At 46.8% G+C, this 15555-nt stretch overlaps 1 protein-coding gene across 2 annotated transcripts in view; it reads left to right on the top strand.

Annotated features, from left to right (window-relative positions):
• The window catches only part of LOXHD1 (lipoxygenase homology PLAT domains 1), a 193930-nt gene that overhangs the window by 142736 nt on the left and 35639 nt on the right, over positions 1 to 15555 (top strand). Inside the window, exons 32-34 of one of the 2 annotated variants that reach the window (XM_065935167.1) lie at positions 8395 to 8603; positions 9466 to 9651; positions 12752 to 12879. In XM_065935167.1, coding sequence (XP_065791239.1) covers positions 8395 to 8603; positions 9466 to 9651; positions 12752 to 12879 — 523 coding nt within the window. The remainder of the gene's footprint in view (positions 1 to 8394; positions 8604 to 9465; positions 9652 to 12751; positions 12880 to 15555) is intronic. The other variant, XM_065935168.1, reaches the window with a different exon arrangement.

Raw genomic sequence — 15555 nt, 5'->3', positions numbered from 1 at the left:
CCTTGTAATCTTCTGTTATTAACTTTGTGCCTGGAAGGATTCTTCATTTACAGGACATTGATTAATTCTGAGAAGAGATTTTGAGAATCTATTTGAATCTTGGTTGGAGGTGCACTGTGAATTTTGGCAGTATTGGTTAAGGATTTTGCTCTTAAGGCGGGTGGTAGCTGATTCAACTGGGACAAAGAATCAGTGTTTCCAGAACCATCTCTAGTACTGTCAGACACAGAGCAAATAAAAGATGTCATTTAACTCATCTGGTGGGCTGCTTTGTGACTACTGTCAAGTCCTAGAATTAGTTCTCCTTTGGGGGAGAAAGAAATTCCAACATGATACTTCTGTAAGAAGTCTTGGCCTAATCAATGGATAGGGACAAAGTGGAACTAAGAAGAAAAAGACATGTATCTCTCAAAGGGCCTAAACAAAAGGAAATAGGTTCAGAGACAGGAACCTCTCGAGGTTCATTAGCAATCTCCGCTATTTGAACTGATTAGTACTGTGGAGCAGGAGCTGTTTCAGTAGTGGGGTTGAGCCTTGGGAGTGTGGCTCTGGTAACATTTAGGACTGGGAGAGATTCATTCCCAACCTGGGGGGATATTTCTCCAAGACCATTAAGAGGGAGGATTGGGAAGAGCCCCTGTATTCTCTGTGAGCCCTGCCCTAGAGAATTGGGAGGACACTGGAGAGGCTATTTGGGCTTCCCTGGAGGCTCAGGTGGTAAAGACTCTGCCTGCAATGCAGGAAACCTGGGTTCAATCCTGGGTTGAGATGATCCCTTGGAGAATTAAATGGCAACCCATTCAAGTATTCTTGCCTGGAGAATTCCACGGACAGAGGAGTCTGGAGGGCTACAGTCCATAGGGTTGAAAAGAGTCAGACATGGTTGAGTGATATCACTTGGAGAGGTTATTTGGAGGGCTGAGGGTGTCTAAAGCACTTAAAATTTGTAGCAATTTCTTTTCCAGTGTCTCGGCTCTTTGCACTAACAGCAGAAACTAAAGGGTTTAGGTTTTGTTTAGGGGCCTTCAGTTACTAGAGATGAAGAATAAGAATTTTGGCCATCTTTCTTTTAGGTGACTCATCTAGAGTACAAGAAAGGTGGTGTGCCAAGTTAAATAACCTGGAGTAGACCTAGTTTCCCATTCCATCCTGGCCTTTTTTCCTGCCGGAAGGAAACGGTCCATGTTAACAATTAATAAACATAGAATTAAAAGTTACCCAGGGGGATTCAATCATCTGAAATCAATTGTAATAGTTACGAGCAGGTTTATTAGATTTTTGTGTGCAAGCCTGAATTTTGTTCCAATCAACAGGCTTTGAAAAGCCTTAGGAATTGCCCAATGAAGTCACTTAGTGATTGCCTGAGGCTGATGTTATACAAGCATACCTCGTTTTGTTTTTTATTTTTTTCTTTGCACTTCATTTTATTGTGCTTCTGGGCTTCCCTGGTGACTTAGATGGTTAAAAAATCTATCTGCCAGGTTCAAACCCTGAGTTGGGAAGATCCCTTAAAGAAGGGTATGGCAAACTACTCCAGTATTCTTGCCTGGATAATTCCATGGACAGAGGAACCTGGTGAGGTATAGTCCATGGGGTTGCAAAGAATCAGCCACATCTTAGCAACTAATATACTTATAGTGCTTCACAGATTTTTTTTTTTTTAACAAATTGAAGGTTTGTGGTAACCCTGCATGGGGCAAGTCTATCAGTGCCATTTTTCCAACAGTATTTGCTCACTTCCTGTCTTTTTGTCACGTTTTGGTAATTATGCAATATCTCAAGCTTCCCCTTTTTTGCTATATGATATATTTCAGTTATAAAACTTGACTCATATACATGATTTGATATCATGGCTTTCTAAAAATTTGATTGCAGTATAGTTACTTCACAATGTTGTGTTAACTTCTGCTGCATAGCACAATGTAGACATATATCCCCTCTCTTTTGGGCTGCCCTCCCTTTGAGGACACCATAGTGCTTTAGTAGAGTTCCCTGTGTTCTACAGTATGTTCCCATCAGTTGTCTGCTTTATACATAGTATCAATAGTGGGTATGTGTCAATCCCAATCTCCCAATTCATCCCATCCCACCCCTTCCCCCTTGGGAAAGATTGCTTTCAAAATATTACTACTAATTGACAAGGCACCTGGTCACCCAAGAGATCTGATAGAGATATACAATGAGATTAATGTTTTCATACCTGCTAACACAATATTCATTCTGCGTCCCATGGATCAGGGAGTCATTTTGACTGTCAAGTCTTATTCTTTAACAAATACAGTTCATCAGGTTATAGCTTCTATAGATAGTGATTCCTCTAATGAATCTGGGAAATGTAAAATGGAAACCTCTAGAATGTACCATTCTAGATGCCACTAAAAGAGTTCGTGGTTCATGGGAAGAGGTTCAAAATATGAGCATTAAGAGGAGTCTGAAAGAAGCTGACTCCAGCCCTCATGGATGACTTTGAGTGGTTCAAGACTTCAGTAATGGAAGTTACTATAGATATGCTGGAATAGCAAGAGAACTAGACTTAGAAGTGGAGCCTGAAGATGTGACTGAATTGCTGCCATCTCATGATAAAACTTTAACAGATGAAAAATTGCTTATGGATGAGCAAAGAAAGTAGTTTCTTGAAAAAGAATCTTCTCCTGGTGAAGATACTGTGAAGATTGTTGCAATGACAACAAATGATTTAGAATACTACTTAAACTTAGTGGATAAAGCAGTGACAGGGTCTGAGAAGATTGACTCCAATTCTGAAAGAAGTTCTACTGTGGGTAAAATGCTATCAAAGAGCATTGTACGCTACAGAGAAATTGTTCATGAAAGGAAGAGTCAGTTGATGTAGCAAACTTCATTGTTGTCTTATTTTAAGAAATTGCCACAGCCACGTCAGCCTGGAGCAACAACCACCTTGGTCAGTCAGCAGTCATCAACATAGAAGCAAGATCATCCACTGGGGGAAAAAACATGACTGAAGGCTCAGATGGTGGTTAGCATTTTTTAGCAATAAAATATTTTAAAATTAAGGCATGTACATTTTTTAGATATAATACTATTGCACACTTCATAGATTACAGTCTGTCATTGTTGTTGTTCAGTCACCAAGTCATAGCCAACTCTCTGCAATGCCATGGACTGCAGCACGCCAGGCTTCCCTGTCCCTCACCATCTCCTGGAGTTTGCCCAAATTCAAGTCCATTGAATTGGTGATGCCATCCAACCGTCTCATCCTCGGTCGCCCTCTTCCCCTTGTGCCTTCAATCTTTCCCAGCATTGGAGTCTTTTCCAATGAGTCAGCTGTTTGCATCAGGTGGCATATCCACTGGGCAGCTGAAAAATTTATGTGACTCACTTTATTGCAATATTTGCCTTATTGCTGTGGTCCAAAACTGAACCTGCAATATCTTCAGGGTATTTCTATAGTGAGATAGCAGGATGGACTCCCAGTTGTGATTCTAGACATCTTTTAGGATTTTCCCAATTAATAGTTTGCATTCAGTGCTGGGCCTGGCCTTTACCACTAAGCACATGAACTAGCTGATATGTTAGAGAAGCCAGGTTGATGAGTTTGAATGACTATATTAAATCCCTCCTCAGATCTGTAAGGATCTTTGGTTGCTTTGGGAAAATCTTTGACTTTGGCTCACAGTTCAGCTTTAGTCCAGGGAATTTAAGAAATTAAGGATTTAAGAGGGAGGAGATCGAGATGATAGAGTAGAAGACCAAGCCCACCTCCCACTATGAACACATCTAATACATCTACATGTGAAACCGTTCCCACTGAAAACAAACTGGATACTGGCAGAGAGAAAGATCACGTGGAGTCAGGTAGGAAGAGAAGAGAAGCGATCAGGTTGGGACTGGTGCCCCTAGGAAGGAACATAGAAGAGTTGGGGATCACACAGGTTAGGAGATTCTCTCCGGAGAGTAAGCAGTTTGGACCACATATTGGGCACCCCTGCCCTGGGGTCTGATACTGAGGAGATGACTCTCCATAACTGATTTGAAAATCTGTGGGACTTACAGGAGGGCTGTAAGAAACCTAGATTCCAGACACAGGCATGCTTACTCCAGGGTCAAGTCAGAAGAAGCAGACTGAAACTGCCCAGGACCCTGGCCCACTTCCCACATCGACTGCCCACTCCACCACTCTAGCTCCAGCGCAGCTCCACGAGGGTGAAGTCTGTCATAGCCGAGGAGAGTGTGCGACTGTGGGGAACAGAGACCGCTGGGACCTGGAATTCATCTGAATGGAGTGAGCATGGCCTTTTCTGGCACTTGCAGAGATGATGCATCAAAAGGTACTGAAGCTCTAATTGATAGACCAGGACCGCCCCAGTGCTTGCCCTGACCACACCAGGTGGCCACTCTGACCTCTCTTGCTTCAACACTATTCCCTTCTAGGATGAAAGTGTTGGGAAAGTACACACACTTAGAGGAAATAGAACCAATTTGAACTTGACCCTCAGGACTTCTGCCTTAGCACGCTGGACCTCTGGGAGAGCAAACTCCAGGAGACGGTGAAGGACGGGGAAGCCTGGCGTGCTGCAGTCCAAGGGGCTGAAAAGTTGGATATGACTGAGCAATGAATAGCAGCAACCACCCTGGACCTGACCCCAACCCCAGTAGGGCAGTGTTGGCCGCTGAGCACAGCAGAGGCCCTGGCTCACACCTGGCTCTGGCTCTAGCCTTTCCATCTCCAGCCCCACTTCCCACCCCGGTGAGAGTTGCCAGCACACCCGAGGGGAAGACGTGACCTGTGCTGACTCCAGATCCAGCTGTTTCGCCAAAGCCACTGGGCACACACAGACTGACGGGGTTGCTCCCACACAAGGAAACCCCTTCAAGACTGGGACAGGTAGTTGCTTTTTTTTTTTTAACCTAATTTGATAGAGACAGAGAAAGTTAAGCAAAACAAGAAGGCAGAGAAATTTGTTTCTAATGAAAGAACAAGACAAAAGTGTCTGAAAAATGACTAATAAAACAGATAAATAATTTATCAGATGAAGAGTTCAAAGCATTAATTATAAAAATGCTAACTGAACTAGGGAAGAGCAAAGACAAACACAGTGAGAATTTTAACAAGGAACTAGAAAATATAAAAAAGAACCAATCAGAGTTGAAGAACACAATAACTGAAATGAAAAATACACTAGAAGGAATTAACAGCAGGTGAAGTGGTACCAAAAAAGATGTCATTTTCATCATAGGCAGCTGGAGTGCAAAAGTAGGAATTCAAGAGATACCTGGAATAACAGGCAGGCTTGGCCTTGAAGTACAAAATGAAGCAAGTCAAAGGCTAACAGAGTTTAGCCAAGAGAACCTCCTCTTCCAACAACACAAGCGATGACTCTACACATGGTCATCACCAGATGGCCAGTACCAAAATAAGATTGATGATATTCTTTGCAGCCAAAGATGGAGAAGCTCTCTACAGTCAGCAGAAACAAGACTGGGAGCTGACTGTGGTTCAAATCATGAACTCCTTATTGCCAAATTCAGACTTAAATTGAAGAAAGTAGGGAAAACCACTAGATCATTCAGGTATGATCTAAATCAAATCCCTTACAATTATAAAGTGGAAATGAGAAATAGATTCAAGGGATTAGCTCTGATAGAGAGCCTGAAGAATTATGGATGGAGGTTCATGACTGTACAGGAGGCAATGATCAAGACCATCCCCAAGAAAAAGAAATACACAAGGCAAAATGGTTGTCTGAAGAAGCCTTACAAATAGCTGAGAGAAGAAGAGAAGCTAAAGACAAAGGAGAAAAGGAATGATATACCCATCTGAATGCAGAATTCCAAAGAATAGCAAAGAGAGATAAGAAAGCCTCCCTAAGTGATCAATGCAAAGAAATAGAGGGAAACGATAGAATGGGAAAGACCAGAGATCTCTTCAAGAATATCAGAGATACCAAAGGAACATTTCATGCAAAGATGGGCACAATAAAGACAGAAACAGTATGGACCTAACAGAAGCAGAAGATATTAAGAAAAGGTGGCAAGAATACACAGAAGAACTGTACAAAAAAGATCTTAATGACCCAGATAACCATGATGGTGTGATTACTTACCTAGAGCCAGACATCCTGGTGTCTGCGGTCAAGTGAGCCTCAGGAAGCATCTCTACAAACAAAGCTAGTGGAGGTGATGGAATTCCAGTTGAGCTATTTCAAGTCCTAAAAGATGATGCTGTTAAAGATGCTGTTAAAAGATGATGCTTCACTCAATATGGCAGCAAATTTGGAAAACTCAGCAGTGGCCAAAGGCCTGGAAATGGTCAGTTTTCATTCCAATCCCAAAGAAAGGCAATGCCAAAAAATATTCAAGCTACCGCACAATTACATTCATCTCACACACTAGCAAAATAATGCTCAAAATTCTCCAAGTGAAGCTTCAATAATACGTGAACTGAGAACTTTCAGATGTTCAAGCTGGATTTAGAAAAGTCAGAGGAACCAGATATCAAATTGCCAACATCTGCTGGATCATCAAAAGAGCAAGAGAGTTCAGAAAAACATCTACTTCTGCTTTATTGACTATGCCAAAGCCTTTGACTGTGTGGATCACAACAAACTGTGGAAAATTCTTTAAGAGATGGAAATACCAGACCACATTACCTGCCTCCTGAGAAACCTGTATGCAGGTTAAAAAGCAACAGCTAGAACTGGACATGAAACAATGGACTGGTTCCAAACCGGGAAAGGAGTATGTCAAGGCTGTATATTGTCACCCTGCTTATTTAACTTATATGCAGAGTACATGAAACACAACTGAGCAACTGAACTGAACTAAACTGAATTAAGCACTATGATCAACTGTGGATTGGCCAGTTTTTTTTGTAAAGATGAAATACAGCCATGGGCAGAAAACAATGCAGGTGATTCCAGCAAGGAATATCTAGTCTGGAAAATTTTCAAAGGGCTACAGTTTGCATAACCTAACATCTGCTTTATCAGAACAATGTCTCCCAAGATATTTAGGAAGGTCAGTTGGGAGAAGGCTTTTGTTTGTTTGTTTGCTTTTTAATTTATTTATTTATTTTAATTGGAGGCTAATTACTTTACAATACTGTGGTGGTTTTCACCATACATCAACATGAATCAACCATGGGTGTACAGATGTCCCCCCATTCTGAATCCTCCACTCACCTCCCTCCCCACCTCATCCCTCTGCATTGTCCCATGAAGCTTTGCGTGCCCTGTTTCATGCATCGAACTTGCACTGGACATCTAGTTTACATATGGTAATTAGGAGAAGGTTTTCCAACTTGTTTCAGTTAGTAACTATAAGTAACAAACATGAAGTGTTTCTTTTCTTACTCATAAAAGTTCAAAGAGAAACATAGGACTAATACAGCAGCTCCAGTGAATTTAGGGTCCTAGGTTCTTTCAACCGGACCAATCTAGCAATCCTCCAAGTGGCTTCCATCTTAAAAGTTGCCCATGGTTCCCAGATGACTGCCGGAGCTCCAGATATCACATTCACATTCCAAGCAGAATGAATGGAAGGGTAAGGAGCAAAAAAGGTGTTCCTCCCAATTGAGTCAGACCCTCTAAAAGAAAATTTCCCAACATCTTATATATCATGACCACCCCTAGCTGTAAGAATAGATACTGGCTGTGCAACTAGAACTCTCTCTATGCATATTTCCTGAGCAGGTTTTTATGCTGTTTAAAACCTGCTTTGGAAATGAATGCCTTCTAGAACTTTCATTTGCCGTGTTACACATATAAATACCGTTTTATTTTTCTTCTCTAAACTCCTACTTTTCATGAGAACTCGCTTTTGCCAACCTCGTTTTTACGTCCATAGTGTGCTTGTCAGGCGTCTACCCCTGTACTTGGGGAGCAGTTATTGCTCTCGCCCCGCTTCGCATTGGAGTGCTGGGTGCAGCTAAGCTGATCGGTCAGTGGGGCTTTTAGATGTCACAGCGATGCTCTCTTTGATCTTCATTTGAGAGTTACCAACTCCCTCACTCCGTGGAAGGTGCATGCTAAGTTGTCTTAGTCAAGTCTGACTCCTTGCGACCCTATGGACCATAGCCCACCAGGCTCCTCTGTCCATGGAATTCTGCAGGCAAGAATACTGGAGTGGGCTGCCATGCCCTCCTCCGGGGGATCTTCATGACCCAGGGATCCAATCCACAGCTCTTACATCTCCTGCATCAGCAGGTGTGTTCTTTACCATTCGTGTCACATGGGAAGCCCCCTTGGCGGGTAGACACTCCCCATAGATAGCTCACCAGCCTGAAAAGCTCTGTTTTACTTTGTCTCAGAGACAGGGAGCTGAGATCAGTGCCTCCAGAGGTCATTTCTGAGTCTCCAAGCCCGCCCTGGTGCCCCCTGGCCCGTGATGAGGCTGGGCTCTCACGCTCTCTTGCAGTTATTCCCTACTACGTGTCAGTCACCACGGGGAAGCACAGGGACGCAGCCACCGATAGCCGGGCCTACGTCATCCTCATTGGGCAGGAGGACGAGCGCAGTAACCGCATCTGGCTGGACTATCCCCGGGGGAAGAAGGGCTTCAGCTGCGGCTCCGTGGAGGAGTTCTATGTTGCCGGCTTGGATGTGGGCATCATCAAGAAAATAGAGGTGCTGGGCTCTAGGGCCTCAGGGCGGTGGCCCCCAGGGAAAGAAGGAGCTGACCTTACTCGGGTGGGAGGCTGAGTGGGCCTGACCTGAGCCCCGCTCAGAACAGGTAGCATAGGAAGAGCTCCTGGCCTCTGTCATCAACTGGCTGGGTGACCTTGGATGCCTCACCCGCCCCTTCAGGTCCTTTCTCCCCCCACCCAGAGGGGATGTCTATGTATTAGTTTTTTTTTTTTTTAATTGCTCTGTAACAAGTCACTACAAACTTAGTAACCTAAGGCCACACAAATGTATGGCCAGGAGTCCAGGCCTGGGTTAGCTGTGTCTTCTTCTCAAGGTCTTACTGGGCTGAAGTCAAAGTTGCTGCCAGGGCTGTGGTCTCGTCTGAGACTTGGGGTCCTGTCCTAAGCTCAGTGGTTGTGGGAGGAAATCAGTTCCCTTGTGGCCGTAGGACCAAGGCCAGGGGCTGCCTGCCTTCTCTGCCCTGTGGCCCACTCCAAAGCTGGGCAACGTGTTTCCTCAAAACCATTCAGAGAGAATCTCTTCTGTTTCAAATCTGTGATGTCTTCCATCTCTGATGTCTACACCCGCTTTTGAAGGGCTCGCCTAATTAGGTCAGGCCAACCTAGAATAATCTTTTGATGAGCTCAGAGTCATCTGATAAGAGACCTTCATTGCATCTGCAAAATCTCTCCACCTTCACAGGAGGGACTTGGATCAGTGAGTGCAGGGCACGCTGGAAGGCAGCACTGAAGATGGGGGACGGTGGGGGGTGGCTAACAAATGGGAGAGGGGATGCTGAGCAGGGAGGGCTTCTTGAGTCAGTGGTGCCCCATCCTCACGGCGCCGGTGTGTCCCCGCCTAGCTGGGCCATGACGGGGCCTCCCCCGAGAGCTGCTGGCTGGTGGAGGAGCTGTGCTTGGCCGTGCCCACCCAGGGGACCAAATACATACTGCGCTGCAATTGCTGGCTCGCCAAGGACCGAGGCGATGGCGTCACCTCCCGTGTCTTCGACCTCCTGGATGCCATGGTGGTGAACATCGGGGTGAAGGTATAAAGGGCACCTGGGTGTGGGGATGGCGGGGCATGGCAAAGGGAGTGCTGGGTGAAGGATGCGAGCACAGGGGAGACGGAAGTGAGAGAAGGAGCAGACCCATCCCTGGGGCATTGGCCGGGGCTGCAGCCCTTTGTACCAGCCAGACCCACTTTGCTAGGAGCCAGGAGATGCAAGTGTCTTCTTGTCTGCAGCTGTGTGACCTTGGGCAGGTCATCTGGCCTCTCTGGGTCTTGGTCTTCTCACATGTGTGTGTGTTAGCTAGCTGCTTAGTCATGTCTGACTCTTTGCAACCCCATAGACTGTAGCCCACTAGGCCCCTCTACCCACGGGCTTCTCCAGGCAAGAGTACTGGAGTGGGTTGCCATTTCCTTCTCCAAAATGAACTATAGAAAGAAAGTGAAGTCGCTCAGTCATGTCCGACTCTTTTCAACCCCATGGACTGCAGCCTACCAGGCTCCTGCATCCATGGAATTTTCCAGGCAAGAGTACTGGAGTGGGTTGCCATTTCCTTCTCCAGGTCTTCTCACATAGCACATGGAAATAATGCTTCCTCTCCTCTCCCATGTAAGGTATTGATGAGAACTAATGAGACCATGAATAGGCCATGGAAAGCATGCTCTACGTAGAAGTATGGAGTCATTTTCTCCAAAGGATGTTCCATTGACACCAGTAGGCCGGTGATAGGGACAGATGGCATTTGGGGTGCTGTGAGCCCCTGGGTCTCAGTGCGGGGAGTGCTGTCTGCCCAAGACTCCCCTTAAGTGAAAAAGGCTGGAAGGCAGGTGCTCCAAGTACCTGTCCCAGGTCCACCTCTATCTGGCCAAATGACCTGGGCTGAGTTGTATGAAGTTACAGGTCGGTGCCAGTCAGGAAGCAGAGTGCCTGGGTGCTGGACCCTAGGACATGTGGTCAGCTGATGGCCCAGAGGCTTCTGTGTCGCGTGACCTTGCAGACTTCTCTTTCTCTGAAAAACTGTGGGGGTCAACAGAAGGTCCCAGCCCTCATCTCTGTTGCTGAATCCAAATCAGTGGGCTACTAGATTTAGGTCGGAAGCTGTCCCACAAAGGTAAGAAGACATCGCCCTGGACTTGAGCGTGCCGTGCCTGTATTGTTTGTGGAAATAAGGAAGGACTGAGTTATCGGCTCTAAACTCTATTTGGGTAGGAGTGTGGATGCCTGCCCCTCTCCTTCCTGCTGGAGAGCTGAACTTCCTACAGCACAGACACCCCCTCCCTTGCTCAGCCATCTGCGTCTATGGCAGACGGTCAGTGGGGGAGAGCACACAGTTCTTCCGGGGACCTCTGTCCTGACCCAGTTCCCAGCATGCATGTGGGCGTGTGTGTGTCTGTGTGTGTGTATGTGTGCGCGTGTGTGCCACCCCCAGTGCACATTCACACCCCATCTCGGTGCAGCTCACCTCCCTCTGGGCTCTTTAGTCTGTGGAAATCCAAACCCTCACACCCTAGTTATTTATGTTACAAAAGAACACAGGTTTGTCACTTCACAAAGAACCCGAGGGCTCTTTGGACTGGCCACCTCCCCAGGACATCTGATATCAGACCGGAATTACAAAAGCCTGTTTCTGTGTCTCTTTCTGGAAACACATCTATGGCATAAAAAGAGATGGGTCTGTGTAAAGAAGAGAAAAAAGATGGACCCAGAGAAGACAGGAGTCTGGTGAGCCCAGTCTTAAGGGGCCAGTCTCCACGGGGCCACGAGCGCTCGCTTTGATCGTTTTGTTTCTGAGTCTGCTGGGTAAGAGCCGGGCAGTCAGGCTTCTGCTTTCATTCCCGTAGCTCTGTGCCCACCACACACGCCCTTGTTCGGTGGTCTAAGAGGATTTTCCTGGGAAAGCAAAGTGTAGTTCAGTTATTCCCCCAGCAAACATGTCCTCCTGGTCAGGCCGGAAATACTGCTTCTAACCTTGCAATGTGGTGGTGAAGGTTCTCGGTGCTGCCTGAAAAGGACAACGTCAGGGGTGTAATCACTGACATGAATAACTTGGGTTCTGACTGAAGCCAACTAGTGGTGGGAATCCAGCATCTGCGACAGTGATATTGCAGTGATATTGGGAGCCCCTGGGGAAAGGAGGGGCTGGCTATGGGTACACGCAAGAGGATGGTCAGCATGGCATGTCCTTGGCTGTGGGTGCAGGCCTCTCCTGAACCTTTGAGACCTCACTGGGCACCTGGCGAGAGGCTGTGGTGTAAGAGGCCAGGGGCCAGAGGACACTCCAAGTCAGGGGTGAAGATGGCCCCTCTTGCCCCGACGCCACCCCTCAGAAGAAGAACCGAGCCTGGGGACTCAGGGAAGGCACCACGCTGAAGGGAGCGGGCTGACAAAGAGAACACACCCTCTTTGGAGCAAACCTCAGGCCAAAGGGCAAAACTCCAGTCTAAAGTGAAAAGCACCTACCGTAGGTGGCTGGCCCACCTCACAAGCAAAAGGAGACAGAGGTCCCTCAACCGTCAGCCCTGACACACTCCCCATCACCGATGCACAGGGTGTGAGCTGGCTGCGAAACATAGGAGGGACAGTCCCCCAGAACTGCTGCGGCCCCTTGATGCCAGGTCCAGAGTGGGCACCAAGGCGAGGTGTCTGTCGCTCTCACAGCTCTGCATCACGCGTATCTCTGTTTACGGAGCAGAGGCAGAGGCTGGAGAGGGTGGAACATCTGCCCAGGTTCCACAGCTAGCAGGGGATGGCCCTGGGGATCCAGTGGCACCCTGCATGGCCCCAAAAGCCACTGTCCAGCCAACACACACTGCTGGCATGAACGGACTTAGGTCGGGCGTCTACGAAAAAGGAGATCGGTTAATGCTGGGGCAATCGGTCACGTTCCTCCTCCACACATGTTCTCTCTCAGAAACTGAACTCCTCTCCAGCCCTGAGCTGGGCACAGCTGGGGACAGGGACAGTGACACGGCCCGGCTCTTGTTCTCCAGACACTCACGGTTGGTTAGAGGGAAGGATCTTTTCAGAGCCTTGGAGCTTGGAGGACGTGTTCTTTTGCCTCAGTGAGAGTGAAGTATAATAAATTGCCGTGGGTGGTGGTTGAGGCCAAAGCCCAGGATTTGCATCCCTCTCGTGACAGGTACTCTACGAAATGACGGTGTGGACAGGGGACGTGGTGGGCGGTGGCACCGACTCCAACATCTTTATGACCCTCTATGGCATCAACGGCAGCACAGAAGAAGTGCAGCTGGACAAGAAGAAAGCCAGGTATCTGGATGTGGCCTGTGCCCCTTGCCCCTTTGCCCCTCCACACACCCAATCCTCCAGCCCCATCCTGCCTTCAACCAGACTACCCTCTGATTCTCCCCTCATCCGCTGGAGACTTCCAGCCTCCATGCTTCTGTGTGATTCCTCCCTCCTAGAATGCCTTTCATCTACTTTCTCTGTTGCAAGACCGTTCTAATCCAAAGGCTAGCGCAAATCTACCTTCTCCAGGAAGCCCTCCTTGATCACCTCAGCCCATAGCGCTCTTTCCTTCCCTCCTTCTGTCACTGTAAAATGTTTATTGTAAGGTCTGGAGGTTTGTGGATAGCACTGTGTCATTGTGAATCTCCTGCTTTCATTCTTTTTACTGTAGTAATGTAACCTGTTCACATTAGGGGGAGCTGGCTGAAGGGAATACAGAAACCTACTCTATTTCTGTAACTTGCCTACAAGTTCAAAATGATTGCATAGAAGTGAAAAAAAAACTCAAATATTAAAAAACAATTGAACACCCATATCAGGCACTGTCTCAGACACTGGAGAGACAGTACAACCGGGAAGAAAAGATGCTCAAACTCATGAAGTTTAACACCTGAGGGAACCACAACAACAGGGACCCTGATATGGGCTTATTTAGTGTTGGATGTTTTTCTAAGCCCTTTGAATGTATTGACGCACTTAGTCCTACCTACAACTTTATGAGGACTGTTATTATCATCCCCATTTTACAGATGAGAAAACTGAGACACAGCAGAGTCAAGTCATGCTGTTCAAGGTCCCATAGCCAGTAAGCTTTGGCCCTGGGCAGTGCACTCAGGTGACCCCAGTCTTAAGCCTTAGGTACTACTTCCTCTTAAGATAGTTATTAGTAATGACAGTACTGGTGGACCTCTTATAGTGCTTCCTGTCTGCGCCTTTCATTAAATCCCCAACTTAGTCCTAGGTTTTGTTTGGTTTTCTGTGTTCAGTCATTGTCCCGCAAACATCCCTGACCCCTGATATCTTAAGCATCAGGGGGCAGAGACCCAGAACCCAAGCGTAAGGCTTGTACAACCCACCCACAGCCACTCGCCTCTGAACCCACACTGCTGCCTCCCACAGATCTTGCCCCGCTTCTTAGCAAAGTCTAACACCCTTCCATTAAAGCTGGAGGGCAGGATCCTTTCTGAGCTCTCCCAGCTCCTGCTTCTGGCCTTGCATGTGTCGGCCACTCAATAAGTACGTCTGGAGGGTGGTGGAGGTAGGGATGGGAGGGATGGTGCTTGGGGAGATGAAGTTGCTGAAGCTCTTGGGGGCCAGCTGGAGGTGGCTTCTCATGGACAGAGCAGTCTGTGAGAGTGGGAACTCTGCTTGTCTTATGCCGCTTGTGTCTGGGGGGATCCGATGAGAAGAGTTTTGGCGTCTCTTCTCTTAGCACGCCTATGCTCTTATTATGCAACTCCTGTTTCCTCCTGGAATTCTCTTCTGAGCAGGTCTCTCCTGATAGTGATTGTAATAATGGTTAACATTCAATGAGCACCTACTCCCTGCCAGGCTCCATTGTAAGTGCTCTCTGTCTCTATCTCTCTCTATATAGAGACAGCATGAGTTAATATATACATATTTATATTACCTATAATAATAATGCAATTATATATATTAACTCACAACAAATAAAGTGCCTGAGGCACAAAAAGGTGAAGTAACTGACGCCCCAAGATCACTCAGGTAGTCAGCAGGGAAGCTGGAATTTGAACTCATGTAATTGTGGAAATAAAGTGGAGGTCAAATGAGAACAGAGGCTGTATCTTTCCAGCTTGCTACAGCAAGAGTGTGAGCACCATCACTCGGTTTGGCAGAGGCCCAAGGCTCTCAGGATCCTGGAAAAGCTTCAGAGTGCAGCATTATTGGAGGCCTGGGAGAACTGGAGGAGAGCTAACTAGAATCGAGGCAGCTCATGTGACTGGATTCAGTTCAGTCGCTCAGTCGTATCCAATTCTTTGCGACCCCATGGACTGCAGCACTCCAGGTTTCCCTGTCCATCACCAACTCCCATAGCTTATTCAAACTCATGTCCATCAGGTCACTGATGTCATCCAACCATCTCATCCTCTGTCGTCCCCTTCTCCCCTAGCCCTCAATCTTTCCCAGCATCAGGGCCTTTTCCAATGAATCAGTTCTTCACATCAGGTGGCCAAAGTATTGGCTTTTTAGCTTTAGCATCAGTCCTTCTAATGAATATTCAGGACTGATTTCATTGAGAATTGACTGGTTGGATCTCCTTGCAGTCCAAGGAACTCTCAAGAGTCTTCTCCAACACCACAGTTCAAAAGCATCCATTTTTTGGTTCTCAGCTTTCTTTATAGTCCAATTCTCACATCCATACATGACTACTGGAAAAACCATAGCTTTGACTAGATGGACCTTTGTTGATAAAGTAATGTCTCTGCTTTTTAATATGCTGTCTAGGTTGGTCATAGCTTTTCTTCCAAGGAGCAAGCATCTTTTAATTTCATGGCTGCAGTGATTTTGGAGCCCAAAAAGTCTCTTACTATTTCCATTGTTTCCCCATTTATTTGCCATGAAGTGATGGGACCGGATGCCATGCTCATAGTTTTCTGAATGTTGAGTGATTGGATAGGGGAGTGTCTTTGGATTTCTCTAGTTGGTCTTGAGTCGGGAGTGGGGGAAAATCAAGAA

Source organism: Muntiacus reevesi, chromosome 4 (genome assembly GCF_963930625.1).
Source record: "Muntiacus reevesi chromosome 4, mMunRee1.1, whole genome shotgun sequence".
NCBI lineage: Eukaryota > Metazoa > Chordata > Mammalia > Artiodactyla > Cervidae > Muntiacus > Muntiacus reevesi.
This window is presented reverse-complemented; position numbering and strand designations above follow the sequence as displayed.